The following is a 15,274-nucleotide window of genomic DNA, read 5'->3' on the forward strand; positions in this document are numbered from 1 at the left end:
AGAGGTTTACCCCACACTGTGACTCCCTCTTCTTTTCCTTCTCCCCAATTCCCCCCACCTTGTACTGCCTTCATATTAGAGATGAGTACCTTGGATTCTTGCTTCTCCACTTTTGTGATGCTTTACTAAGAAGAATGTGTTCCACCTCCATCCAGGTTAATACAAAAGATGTAAAGTCTCCATCTTTTTTAATGGCTGAATAGTAGTCCATGGCATACACATACCACAGCTCGTTAATCCATTCCTGGGTCGGTGGGCATTTAGGTTGTTTCCATTTGTAAATTGAGCGATAAACAGTCTAGTGCAATGTCCTCAGGATAAAAGGATTTTTTTTTTCTTCTGGGTAGATGCCCAGTAATGGGATTGCAGGATCAAATGGAAGGTCTAATTTGAGTTCCATGAGGCTTCTCCATACTTCCTTCCAAAAAGGTTGTATTAGTTCGCAGTCCCACCAGAAGGGTAAAAGTGTTCCCTTCTTTCCACATACACACCAGCATGTGCAGCTACTTTAAATATTTGTTAATTTATAGTTCAACTAATTTAGGTTTCAAATCAAGCTTTATAGCCAATGATAGGTTTTCTCACGTGGTGTACCCACTAAATGCCAGGTGCTATGCTAATGCAAATTAGCAGGTGCAAATGCCTTGGTTGCCTGTGTAAAGTTTGGGGTTTAGCAGCTAAAACATTCACACAGCTACAACATTCATGCAGCTACAACAGATGATACCATGGAGGGCAAAACAACTGTTGGAGGATGAAAAAGGACACTTCTTTTTTTTTTTTGGCTGGGGCTGGGTTTGAACCCGCCACCTCCGCCGTATGGGACCCGCGCCCTACTCCTTGAGCCACAGGTGCCTCTGAAAAGGGACACTTCTGATACTAAACACAGAGGAAGTTTGGTGATAACGCCAAGAGGCGTGGCCTGGAGTGCACTCTGGGGGAGGAGTTCCGGTAGCCAGCCACCGAGCCAGACACTCTTACCACACACTCAGGGACATGGGATCCCCTCCTCCCCCCACGGAGGGTCTTAAGTATGGGGGAATGGCAGATAATAGTGTTGGAGGGGGAAAACGGGCTAGATCGTGAAGTCTTACTTGCCTTGAAAACCAGGAGCTGTAGAAAGACAGTGAAGATCTGGAAGGCACGACATTGCCTTTCAGTTTAGAACAGTCGTTTCGGCCGGGTTGGGGAGCAGAGATTAGAGGGGTTGAGAACTTGGGAAGGAATTCTGTTAGGAGGAGTATTAGTGGCCTCAAGAGACAGCATGAAGAACTAAAATAAGGGAATTTTGGAAAGACGAGAAGGCTGGGTGAATATTATCAGGGGACTGGATCAACAGATTTTTGTGACTGAATCCGTGTGACAGTGACTGGGGAGAGGTACTGATCTACAAGTGATTAATATTAAATTTATGGTGAGTAAGTGGAGAAACGGTGCTGGGAGCAGTGTAGTTATGGGAGTGAGAAAGATTTGAGATGCTTACTCCAGATTAAGGTCAAGTTGTTAAAAAAATTATTAGTATTATGGTTTATTTCTTAGTTATTAATATTATGTTTCTTGAATGTTGTGCTAGGGGTTACTTTCCTCATTTTACCTGTGATGAAACTGAGGCAGAAACAAGGTTGATGACTTGTCTGAAGTTACAAAGGGAGTAAGTGGCGGAGCGGAAATTTGAGTTTGGAAAGTTTTTTTGAGAGATTTTTGAAAGTTACAGCCTGGAGATAGGAATTTCCATGGGAAGCGAAACCACCAACTCTGAACAGTGTTTCTGGAGAATCCGTGAAGTTTATATGCATGGGGATTACAACCTTACGACTCAGAGGAAGTGGGCTTGGAAGAGAAAGTGACGAGAAAGGAGAAAAATACAGAAAAAATTGTACTGTGACTATCAAGGGGGTAGTATTTTCTTTTCTTATTAAGATGTAAAATCATCATTAGTTCTAAACTCTTGAAAAATATAGCCAGAAATATCCATTAGATGTCACTGGGCATAGCCACTGCTCTTTAGGTATTAAAAAAACAGAATAAAAAGAATTGGAGAATGTGAAAAGTGAGACAGTTAACTCAGGAAACATCCTCTGTTCTGTGGGGAGGAGAAGAACGGAGCAGAAACTAGTGGGCCTTGGAGAGTAGAGGACAGAGTTTTTCTTACGGTGGGTGAGATAGACTCACATTTGTTGGATTTGGGGGTAGACTGTCTAAAAGGAAGAGTTTTTCAAAAGCAGAATAATAACTTGAAATGCTTTTTAAACTTTCTAGAACATTATACATCCATGGCCATACCAAGTTGGATTTCACAGTCTGGCATACTGCAATTGAGAAAGCAGCGGGCACAGATGGTAATGCTTTACAGGATCAGCAGCTCAGCAAAAACGACGTTCCCATTATCGTGAACAGCTGTATAGCGTTCGTTACCCAGTATGGTGAGCATCACTGAGTTTTTATTCAACCCCTAGCACTCATGGTATCATTCTTAGAGTTTCTAAATGCTGCCTCTATTGGACTGAATTTAAGCCCTCCGTATTTGTAAGTACACCAGAGGAAAATAAAAGCGGAATCACTGTTCAGCTAATTGCCACTCCGTCTCCCAATAAGACTCATTTAAACCGTATAACTCATTTTTGCCATTTCCTCCTCCTTTTACATGCATAAAAAAGTTAAATAACACTGAAGAAAATCTACATTACATGTATGTTAAAATAGTACAAGAAGTTTACTTGGAAGTGAGAACGTTGTAACCTAAAAATTTGTACCCTCATATTTATTTGAAATTTAAAAAAGGACATTAAAGACAATATTTTTTGAGCAGTTACAAATCTACAGGAAAGCCTAGAGTAAGACAGCACACCTAAGTGTGTTTGTGGATGTTGTGAACTGTAGAGCAGCATGTAAAATAATTTCCTTTCTGTTGCATGTATAACGTGTATGTGTATTTATTCAGTATATGTTGGTCAAATGTTTGTATTCAGAAGCATGGTTATTTTATTACTTTGGGTTTATTTGCAAAAGATATTTGTGTGGATAACTAGCACATACAAACAAGGTGATCTATGCCTAGATGGTCCAACTTAATTTTAGGTGCAATGGTAGGAGTTTAGATATGCCTGAAAAGCAACCTTTTTGCTCATATTTATTTTCAAATCATGAATCCTTCAAATTCCTTTTTTATTTACATATATTCTTCTTGCCCTAAAAGGTAGAAATTTCTTAAATATATTTGTAAACAATAATGCTTTTACCTCTTACACTGTAGGTAAATGCCATTTATTCAGAGTACAAATATGGAAAAGAGTAAAATGATTGATTTGGTATTTTGGAAGGTACATTAGTTTTTTGGGTTCTCCTAGTATTAGGAGTATCTCTGAGTGTTCTCAATTTGAAAAGGTTTAATTAGTATGAGGACTACACTAAAGCAATGTGTTATTAGTTCATTGCTGATTTATTGAGTGCCCGTTGTATGGCAGCCAGTGGTTTCGATATTAGAAACAATGAAGAGGGAATTAAAAGTTAAAGACAGAGCCACAAATCATGTGTTCTACTGTAGGAAACTACTTGTACACTGATACGTAAAAAAATGTCAGAAATAACTACGAAGAAAATAATTTTCAGAAATTAAATTCATAATATCTGTATGTGCCTCTCTTTTAGGGAGAGAGCATTTTAAGGATTTGGCTGGTTTCATAGGTGATCTAAGTGCGTTTCTTACTGAGGTCCAGATTCACTGTGTCCATACCGCATGTCTACTGAAAATATGTGCATAGTCACCTGTGGGCATCACCATGGGATTCTTTGTTTTGATTGTATGTTTATATTTTTCTAATCAACTGTAATCATCTGTCTAATTAAAAATAGGAGAATTTTATCTTCATTTATTATAGTCATTTGGTATTGGTGTGCTTGCATTTTGCAGGTGCCGTGTATAAACGAGTTGCCTACCTGTTATATTTTATCTAGAACGTAACCTCATTGGAAATTTTCACATCATGTTAGTTTTATGACGGCTTTTTGGGGGTTTTGTTTTGTTTTGAGTAGCTGGGGCCACAAGTGCCCACCCCAACGCCCGGCTAGGCATTGGGTCTTTCATAAGCTGAGCAGTGATTAAAATAATTTGACTAGATCTGGTATAACCAATACACTGTGTTTCTCGAAGGAAATTGGAAGTTTCTGTGTGTTTATTTGAATTTAAAATAACTAAGCATTAAATTATTTTCAACTATCTTTTTTTTTTTTTTTGAGACAATCTCACTCTGTCACCCTTGGTACAATGCCATGACGTCACAGCTCACAGCAACCTCCAACTCTTGGGCTTCAGTGATTCTCTTGCCTCAGCCTCCCAAGTAGCTGGGACTACAGGCGCCTACCACAATCCCTGGCTATTTTTTTGTTGCAGTTGTCATTGTTGTTTAGCAGGCATGGGCTGGATTTGAACCTGCCAGCCTTGGTGTATGTGGCTGACGCCGTAATCACTGTGCTACGGGTGCTGAGCCGTCGACTAACTTTCATACGTTATATCTGTTTTATAACAAGGTACATTCACTTGCATATTAAAGCTAGAAAGCCAATGAAAGTTTTTTTGTTTTTTTTTTTTTTTCAATGAGCAGAACATGAGGGAAACGTCAGTGTTATCAGCATGTATATATCTAGAAGAAAAGATTTGGCATGAATTTAAAGAATTCCCAGTGATTGTAGGACGCAGGTGGTTGCCTCAGAGCCTTTATGGCAACATTTATTTTGAACTTCTTGAACTAAAGATTTAAAAATCTATGGGCCAATTTTCCGTGATCGTTGTGTCAAGGTTTGGATTTGACCAAGTTCACAAGGTAATTTTTAGAGTTTTAGGATTTCTTTGTAAATTATACTTCTTGGGGGGAGGGGATTATTTTAATTGACATAGACACAATTATGTTCAAATTCTTATTCAGTTGACTGATTTGAGTACCAGCTATTCACTTAGCAAGGAACATCTCAGACACTTATCCATCATTTTTCTTATTCATACATTAAGCAGACATTTATTGATTACCTAGTGAGTCCTCCTATGCCCTGCATAGCTGCCAGATTTACCCAGAGAATAAGGAATAGTCCTTACCTTCTTGAAGTTTATGGATTTGTGAATCAGAGACAAACAAGTGAACAGTCACATCTCTGTATAAAATGCTATCATAAAAAGGTTGAGGGGTTACTACAGGTGTTCATGGTATTCGGGTGAATTCCTTGGAGTAGTGAAGATCATAGAGGCCTTCCTGGGGAAAGTGTGGTCGCTGTCATGAGCCTTAAGAAAAAACAGGAGCTGGTTAGACTAAAAGGAGGGTTGGGATTCTAGGAGGAGAAAGCAGAGTGAGCCAAGGTGTAATGTTATAAGAGAACCTTGTCCGTTCAGTTAACTTTGTGTAACTAAATGTGTCCAGAGCTCAGTGTGAGAAGAGGTAAATACAGGAGACATGAAGTTAGGTCGGTTCCCATAAAGTTTTATTGTACTACTGGCAGCCGGAGGCCGGCATTCAGAGTTTAAAATTTTTAGGTAACACCAGTAGACCTGTCATCCTTGTTGAGACAGACATGAGGATGGGGGCAGTTGTGAAAACATAGTGAGTTCTCAAAATAAGAAGAGATCAGAGGGAAAGATGTGGACAGTTTTGACAGTAAGATTATGGTGAAGAATCTTTGTAACCTAGTATTGTATTTTTTCTTTCTTTCTCTCTCTCTCTCTCTCTTTTTTTTTGGGGGGGTGGGTGTGTGGTAAGTGAGAAAGAAAAGGTTCTGACTTGTAAAGGTGTGGGGAGAAGGTAGTGCTATACTGGAGCTAGAGCAGAGGTTCTCAATCTGTGGGTTGCAACCCACAGGAAATGTATTAAAGGGCCGTGGCATTAGGAAGGTTGAGGACCACTGAGCTAGAGGAACAAGATAAAGAATATTGCTGGGGATTCCTGGAGAACTGAATAAACAGAAGGCTTAGAGAACAGGCACAAAGGGAGGGTAGTTAGAGACAGTGATGTCCTGAAAGCCGTGAAGTTAAAAGACTTTGGACGGGGATTCATTGGGAGTGTCAGATGCTTCAAGGAGTTCTCATTAGATAAAAACTGAACAGCATCTAGAAAGAAGGACGGCCCTGATTTTGGTGAAGGTCACCTCAGCAGAAGGGAGACTGGGCACGGAAGCAAGATCGTGTGGTTAAAGGATCCATAGGAATGTGAAATGGGAAAGAATAAAGAAAGGAAACTCAGACTGGTTTTGAAAGGAAGAGGGACAAGAAACCTGGGAGAGGACAGGGAGGATTTTTGTGTTTATGCTGTCACCGTCACTGTCACCACCTCCACCCCCCTGAGAACTACGCCTCTTATTTACACGGAGCATTGTGAATCAGTAACTTTGAAAAAGAAGCGGCCTAACTTTTTATTGGAAAGAATGTGAAGGTGGGAACATATAGGAATGAATATACAATCTGGGGGCAGGAGGTTGGGGAAATTTATAGCAGTGAGTAAAAAATTATTCATTTTTGTCAGTGGAAAATAGAGGCAAACGTGTATTCTGGGAGACGAAGTGAGATAGAGCCCTTGAGGTGAAAGAACATTACTGGAGGATATTCCCTGAGTAACTGGGCTGGTCAGGGGCCTGCTGGAAGCTGGGGCTGGAATGGTTTGTTCATTAGGCTTACACTTTAAATACTAAAATTAGGAACACGAAGCCTCCTTCACATGCTTGTTTTTATCCGCTCTTGCATAGTGATTTCATCATCTTATTGATCATATCAACACAAATATGTGTTTTGTGTTCCATATATCAAATTAGATTTTGAATTTAGAGTTTTTCGTATAACTTTATTTTTTGTTTTTTGGAAAACCAAGGTTTAGGATGCAAGTATATCTATCAAAAGAATGGGGATCCTCTGCACATAAGTGAACTCCTGGAGAGTTTCAAGAAGGACGCAAGAAGTGTTAAATTGAGGGCAGGAAGACATCAGCTGGAAGACGTGACGGGTGTATTGAAAAATTTTCTCTGTGACGTTGATAATGCACTTCTTACCAAGGAGCTCTATCCGTATTGGATCTCTGCTTTAGGTAATGTATATGACACAGAGCCTAAATGAATGCCTGCTAATGTTATATTAAAATTGTTTTTGGATCTTTGATGCACTGAAAATTTGATTAAAAAGAATAATGTGCACCATGGCTTAAACAGAAATTATGCAAATATCAGTAAGCTGCTTCTGTCTACCTCAGAAGAAGTTTATAATGATTGCTAGTTAGGTTTTTATATGCTTAGTTTTCAGTAGATTTCGTAGCGCTTACCTTGCTTTAACTTTGGAAGTTTATAGTCAAGTTCATGTATACTATTTGTTATTAAAAATAAATAAAGGGTTTAATAAAAGATGTATTTTACAAGATTTCCATGTGAATCTTCCATGTCTATCATTCATTTTACCTCTTTAACATATTTATTTTTTTTACTTTTTTGTACTTCATTTTTTCTAGATTCTATCAAATAAAATTAAAAAGCCTTGTCATACTGTAGAAGACATACCTACGTAAGAGATGACCCTAGAACGCAGTTTATTAATCATTTACTGAGTCAAATTAATTTCAGTAAAACCTACTTTTATATCTATTAATTTAAAACAATGTCTTTTATTGAAGTATCCCAGGAATAAAGACCTTTAGAAATAAACATTGATTTTAATCCCATCTTTCTAATAAAGTTGTTTTTATTTTTCTGTCTGATAGTCTTTTTCTTCACACCTGTGATTTTTCTGTATAGCAACTTTATTTTTCTTTTTTGCAACTTTATTTTTATTAATAAACCGTTAACACTTTTCATATCCACATTTTTGGGGTGATAATTTTCGATCATTTCTTTCAGATTTTAACCCCCCCCTTTTTTTTTTTTTAATTTTGAGACAGAGTCTAACTTTGTCACTCTTGTAGAGTACCTGGCGTCATAGCTCCCAGCAACCTCTAACTCCTGGGTTTAAGCGATTCTCCTGCTGGGACTATAGGTGCCCACCACTGCACCCAGCTATTTTTAAAGACAGGATCTCGGTCTGGCTTAGATTAGTCTTGAACCTGTGAGCTCAGCAATCCACCCACCTCGCCTGCCAGAGTGCTAGGATTACAGGCAAGAGCCACCAAGCCTGGCCCTTAAAACTTATTTTTAAATTAAACTATAATTACTGTTTCTCTCTTACACAGTTAATCTGTTTCAAAAGTTTTTGGAAAATGAATTTTGAATTTAGCTATGTAATAATATACATCTTTTGAGAAATAGTTCTTTTTATTAATTCAAAGTGTTTGTTTAAAACACAAATAATATAGTTGAAGGAATTAATTTTGAAATGTCACAAAACATCCACAGTTTGAGAATTATCCTAAGATAACTCTCAGTAGTGTCAGCAGGAAGAGTAGTATTGTTAGTAAAGTGAAGCTTTTCATGATTTAACTGTCTTAATTCAGAGATATCTTATTTTCTTTCTCATGTTTCTCAAAGTAGTAGGGCTAACTGCAATCACCAGAAGCATTAAATGTATAATTTTTCTACAGTATAAAATACGGAATGAGATAAATGCAACACATTGCAACCCCATTTTTCATTAAGAGAAAATTTTATTGGAATTTATAACTATGATGTTATTTAAGTATCTCTTTTATGAAAGCTTGCAATTTGTTTCTATTGTATAATCAATGATTCTTGTGCCTCAGCCTCCCACGTAGCTGGGACTATAGGTGCCCACCACTGTGTCCATATTTTGATCAGTTATTGAAAATATGTTATAAATGTGATTTTTCTAAAGCTGACAAATTCAGTGGTAAAGAAGTCTTTATTGCTGTCAGTCTCCCAGGAGGAGGAAGTCAGAGTGGCCAGCACATGCCATTCACTTGGATGTGAATTCTTTGAGAATTTGCTTGGAGAAGACTTTGAATACTGAGTCAAACAGCCTTTAAGTCCTTTGCTTTCGGATCTAATGTACCTCAGCTGGACCCGTCAGAAGTGCCTCATGTTGGTTCTGAATAGAATAAACTAGAACTTGCTGGGTGACCTCATAGGAGACACTCTGGTATCCTCTGTATCTGAGGCTGAGAATGCCTTGCAGTGGTCTACCAGCTATATTTATACGCTATATCATCAGTTCTCCTGAGAAAACTATTAAATATTCTGAAATCTGTACTAGTTGAATCGCTCATGATATTTTCTAGATCAGCTGAAATTTTCCCTGAGTTTTATTCAAATTGCTTATGTTTTATTTATTTGGAAAATACCATCTATTTGATTTTATATGATGTGTGAAAATGGGCATGCTAGCGTGACTTGCTGTAAGCGCAATAGATTTAATTAAATTTTATGGAATAAATGCATTTACTCCTACAGTTAGAAAGTGGATACTGTGAGTGAAGGTTTGGATCACACTGGGGATGGGAGTGTTAAGTAACTCTTTATTCATTTCCAGACTCCGTGAATATAATTTGGGTGTTGTGCCCTCTTGCTTGTAGAGACTCAGCTACTAATTCACTTAGGTTGCTGTGATCGTCTTTATGTTTACGGGTGTCATGGGCAGGCCAAATCAGTACAAAGGAGATACCACTTTCAATTTTGAATAGGATTGTACCTGAAAAATGTGTCACAGAGTTTCCCTGAATCCCCAGGAATCCTACTGTCCTTTACAAGTGACTGTGTACTTTTTAAAAAATTATTATTATTAAATCATAGCTGTGTACATTAATGTGATTATGGGGCACCATACACTGGTTTTAAAGACCATTTGACATATTTTCATCACACTGGTTAACATAGCCTTCCTGGCATTTTCTTAGTTATTGTGTTAAGACATTTATATTTTACATTTACTAAGTTTCATATGTACCCTTGTAAGATGCACCGCAGGTGTAATCCCACCCATCACCCTCCCTCTGCCCACCTCCCCCCTCCTGTCCCTCTCTCATATTCTTAGGTTATAACTGGGTTATAGCTTTCATATATTCCTCTACTAGGTATATACCCAGAAGACCAAAAATCACATTGTAACAGTGATATTTGTAACAGAATGTTTATTGCAGCCCAATTCATAATTGCTAAGTCACGGGAAAAGCCCAAGTGACTGTGTACTTTTAAAGAATCGTTAATGTTCCGCTGGGTTTCCGTGAATAGAATAGGTAGGGCTAACTAGTAGGTAGGGCTAACGAGTAGGTAGGGCTAAATAGGAAGTTAAAAGACCTTGTTTCCTCGTCCTAGTGCAGTGACACAGACCTGCAATCTTAGCAATCTGGGAGGCCGAGGCAGGAGGATTGCTTGAGCTCAGGAGTTTGAGACCAACCTGAGCAAGAGTGAGACCTTTTTTCTATTAAAATTAGGAAATCTAGCCTGATGTTGTGGCAGGCGACTGTAGTCTCAGCTACTTGGAAAGCTGAGGCAGGAGGAACTCCTGAGCCCAGGTGTTTGAGGTTACTGTGGGCCATGGAACTCTATCCAGGGTGACAGAGTGAGACTCTGTCTCCACAAAACAAACAAAACAAAAAATCTTGTTTCCAAAGGTAGTTGGGGTTTGAGAGGGAACATACTACGTGCAATCCCCTTGGGTTACAAAGTGAGCACAAGCTTTTTATGTGAAGAATGATCCTTTACTTCTCCCATCAGCTGATAATTTAAACCAAACTGCCCCTATACATCCTCTAGAGTCTAGAAATTCAGGGATTCCTATGTCTAGTTTCTCCAGATATTTGACTGTGTTTGGTTAGGAGAGTAGAGAGTCATTTCTTCATATCTCCTCTCCGCAAACCAACAAATTTCCACCCACAACAGGAGGGTCACCTTGCTCTCAGTCTGGGTCACACTTGTTTAGCCCCACCCATGGTTTCTCCTGTTGCCCCCTCACCTTTCCAAAGTTTTGAAGGTATCAGGCTTATAAAAGGCCCTTTACAGTTACGAGCTCCAGGATGGTTTATACCTCTGGGGAGATTTTTATAATTCCTTATGGAAAAAAAAATAAACATCATTTTCAAATGCAAGCAATGAAACCTTCCCATAGACTAAGTTAAAATACTTTTGGCTTAATTCTTCAATTTGTACTCCAACTTGACTATACGTAATTGATAGAATGCATTCCTGTTGGTTAAAGCCCAATATTTCAGAAATAAAAAAATGCAACCCTTCTCACTCTCTCATTGTGAATGCTTTTTATTTCAAATTACAAATTATAGGAATTATAGCACATAGTGGTGGGATATGTACATATGTATGTACATAAATGATTTTTGAGAATTATAGGCAATTTTACTTCAGACTTTTGAATGTTTTCTACTGAAACCTATTTGTATCACTTTGTGAAATACACGTGTGACTGTTGAAAATACTGTTGAAAATAAAATTTATAACCTGATTAGTTCAAGTCTAAATATCTTTTGTTTTTCCCTCCAGATACACAAGATGACAAAGAAAGAATTAAAAAGTATGGGGCATTTATACGTTCTCTTCCCGGGGTCAATCGAGCAACATTGGCAGCTATAATTGAACACCTTTACCGGTGGGTGACTTTATGAACTCTTTTAGACATTTCAAACGTAGCCCTTAATAACTCACCATTTCTTAAATTTAAAGTAGTGTTAGTAACCTTTTTCTACATGGGAGAATGCATCTTTCAACACACCTTAATAACAATCTCTTTAGCCTCTTTCTGTAATTAAATCACATTTTTAGATAGCACTGGGAATTTCTTAAATGAATTGGAAATAATCATATACAGCATCCTCAGATGTATCTAGTGCCTTAATAAGAATTTAAAACTCTTTGGAGGGCGGGAAATAGAGAACAAAGAAGTATATGGACCAGAATTCTGCAACAGGAATCTGTGAGTGCGATGTTCTCTCACAGTGGACATTCGTTTATTATCAGATTTTATCTTACCCTGGACCTTATAGTTTGATACTAGGCTATTTATACAATGAAGAAAAGTTAAAAATCAAAAACATTTTCTATGTAAGGACATGAAAGACCTACATTTGAAAAAAAAAATAGGAATATAAAGGTGACTTGAGAAATGAGGGGTGAAGGATAAGGATGTTTGAAAATGTCCTATTGAGTTAAAATTATAAGTTTGTTTTGATTTTAGCAAAAATTATTGCAGAAACTTCAATAAGTGTAAACTTTGACTAAGGACTACATTGTAGCTTCCCGTGTGATGAAGTACTCTCTTGAATAAATTTCTATAAAATTAATTTTACTGAAATAACCTATTCGGAAGCTAGATTTAAAGTCTTTCACCATTTGTCTTTTCTCTGTATTTCTTTTTCCCAGCCACTACTTCTCACGCATGTCAAACCCAGTATTGTAAAGCTGCTTTTATTATAACATACAAATATGGTCTGTTTTATCATCCCATCTCTGTCTATGTCATGTTGGGACAGATTTCCATATGGATAGTTTTGGCATGCAGCATGGGGTTATAGAGGAGAGATTGATTGTGTACTGAGGTTTAGGGAATGCTTCGATGCTGCAAATTTAAAGACACATTATGAATTGATCAGGGTAGAATGACAGGTCAGAGGAAGGATTTACAGACCCTGGAACACAGGACTAGGACAGGAGAAGGTTAGGGTTAGTATAGTTGGCAGGAGGTTGCACAAGACTTCAGGTCATAGAAAACCATTTGGGTTGTATCCTTTAAATGCTGAGAAGAGACAGATTAAACAGATTTGTTTTGGGATAACCCCCCCCACACACACAGTGGGATTAGTTGTGGGGAAATAGTACAGAGGCAGAGACACTAATTAGAAAGCTGTTTCTTGGGCTTCTAATGAGAAGGCCTGACTAGGAAGGCTGACCAGGCTCAATGAGGAACACTTGGGAACGCCAACCTTTGGGGACAGGGAACTGAGGAAGAAACGGAAATACTATTGTATCCACTTATCCCAGAACTGAATGTAGCCAATGAAATTAAAGAGAAGTGAAGAGTACAAAGGAGAATGGTAATTTGAGAAGAAAGTCTCAAGAAAGGAAGGAATGTTTGATCATGTCCTCAAAAGATGGAGAGGTAAATTCCTGTGTGGTCAGGTGGCGTTAGCATTTAATTTAATCCCTGCCCTAGATAAAAGACCCTTTCCTCCATCATTAGCATCTGCTTAATTGCAATCACCAGGTATTTATCATACCCGACAGTGCGATTAAAGCAACTCTCTGACTATGAGACGCTTATTTGATAGTAACAGAGGCGGACATGCAAATGTCCAGATTTACAGTTTTCGTGTGGTAAAAGGAAAGGAGGAGTCTGGAGAGGGGTGCCCACAGATATCACGTCCTCCTCTATTAAATTTCAATTCCTTTTGCACATTGTAAATCAGATAGGATGATCGCACTTGCTCCATCTCTGCTATGCAGTTGGCATTTTATTATGAAATTTTTACATTATATATATGGCTGTCATATTCACTTGCTTGTTCTTACAACTCCTAGAATCCGTGTTCTTTACAGACAGGGATACCTAGCTTATTCTGGCTATACTCCTTTGATGAAGTTTGATCTCTCTCGTGTAGTATATATCGTGAAACTTTCCACATGTAATTAAACAGGCAATTGAATAGCTGCTGTCTACACAGCCGGTGACAAATAGAGGCTATCAACAAATATTCTTATATGCCCTGCTTGTAGTTCTCATCTAGTGCATTTTTATCAGTATTAATTTCCCTTTTTTGAGATGATAAGTATAGTGCTTTTTTTTTTTACTTTGAACTTGTATTTGTGGACCACTTTGCTTTAAATGTTCTTTTAGCAGTTATAGCCTGCTAAATGGAAGAGTTGACTCTTTTGTTCTTATCTGTTCATTATGCAAAGTGATTCTGAGTGATAGCTAAGAAAAAGGTAGTTGCATTTTTAAATTTCCCCCTTTTTGATAATATCCCGTTCTGAGTAACTGTACAAACACGTGCTTCCAGGTGTCCTGTTACACACTTTCTGGACAATTTAGCCCAGGCCTGAAGCTGGAACTTGGAACTCTGCACTAGTACAGGCCCACCCAGCCTCTTTTCTTGCCTCTGGCCCCTGTTTCTCTTCCATTTATACTCCCGTCCTACACTTCACGTCACTTCACACCGCTCTGCAACGGTACTGGGTGCTTTGGCCCCGGGTTGTTACATAGTTTGAAATCGTTTAGATACAGTCAGTCTTTCCTCTAAATCAGCAATCAAATATTGCTTCGTAATTGGGACTAATCTCTTTCACAGTCTTCTTTCTTATTTTCTTAGCTAGACTATAAGCTACTTGGAAGAAAGAGCCATGGGTTTTTCGTCCTCGGCATCGTACCCTTTATATCAGAGAACTTCAATATGCGGGTGTTAAACAAAGGATAAGAATTCTTGCTTATAGTTCTACGAAATGTAAAAATAGAAGTGTGTCGTAATGAGCTATGCCTTTCTCTGACAGGGTTCAGAAATGTTCAGAAATCAATCACATGAACGCTCATAACTTGGCCTTGGTCTTTTCATCCTGTTTGTTTCAAACGAAGGGACAAACTAGTGAAGAAGTGAATGTAATTGAGGACCTAATTAATAATTATGTAGAAATATTTGAGGTAAATATTTACTATCTTGTTCTGATTAAACTGGTTTTGATGTTACTGTTTTCAAACAAATATGTGTACTTCAGGGTGTTACTATTCACGTCTTTATGAATATTTAGAAAGAGAGAAAATGAATAGTCGTATTTAAATTTTTTAGATAGCACGTTATATTTTTATGTAATTTTTTATACTATGACCATTAATTGTTATATTTGATTGCTTTTAAAGCTATTTTACCACTGATGTCTGTTGGATAGAATAGTTCTATTTATAGGGATATTGTATGCATTTTCTTTTTATATGTATAAATCATATCCATTTAAAAGTGTAAAATTGTGAATTTAACAATTCAATTTAACAATTCAACAAATACCAGACAGTTACATTGAAAGCATTCTAGGTTTTGTTTTTCTTAAATTGTGCCACCAATTGGGAAAAAAAGATAATTCTGAAATATTATTATTTTGTGGAACTTGCCAGTCTTCTCTGTTTCAATTATTTGACTTTTAAACTTGCTATTTTATGAAGCCAACATTTTCATGTGCATTAGGAAACGGCTAGAATAGGAATGACTTCTTGGTTCAGTGAAGTTAAAATAGAAGACATAAGCCAGGGTTTGAATACGGTAGCTCTCAGTCAAAGTTCTAGTTCCATTATATAACAAGTTCTGGCACCTTGGCATTGTCCTTTAGCCTTTTAAAGCATTTCATGAAACGATGTTTATCAGACCAGTGTTTT

At 37.7% G+C, this 15,274-nt stretch overlaps 1 protein-coding gene across 3 annotated transcripts in view; it reads left to right on the top strand.

Annotated features, from left to right (window-relative positions):
- The window catches only part of ARAP2 (ArfGAP with RhoGAP domain, ankyrin repeat and PH domain 2), a 187,804-nt gene that overhangs the window by 124,291 nt on the left and 48,239 nt on the right, over positions 1-15,274 (top strand). For all 3 annotated transcript variants that reach the window (XM_053578074.1, XM_053578076.1, XM_053578077.1), the window contains 4 exons: positions 2,260-2,423; positions 6,846-7,058; positions 11,404-11,509; positions 14,401-14,548. In XM_053578074.1, coding sequence (XP_053434049.1) covers positions 2,260-2,423; positions 6,846-7,058; positions 11,404-11,509; positions 14,401-14,548 — 631 coding nt within the window. The remainder of the gene's footprint in view (positions 1-2,259; positions 2,424-6,845; positions 7,059-11,403; positions 11,510-14,400; positions 14,549-15,274) is intronic.

Source organism: Nycticebus coucang, chromosome 23 (assembly GCF_027406575.1).
Source record: "Nycticebus coucang isolate mNycCou1 chromosome 23, mNycCou1.pri, whole genome shotgun sequence".
Classification (NCBI taxonomy): domain Eukaryota; kingdom Metazoa; phylum Chordata; class Mammalia; order Primates; family Lorisidae; genus Nycticebus; species Nycticebus coucang.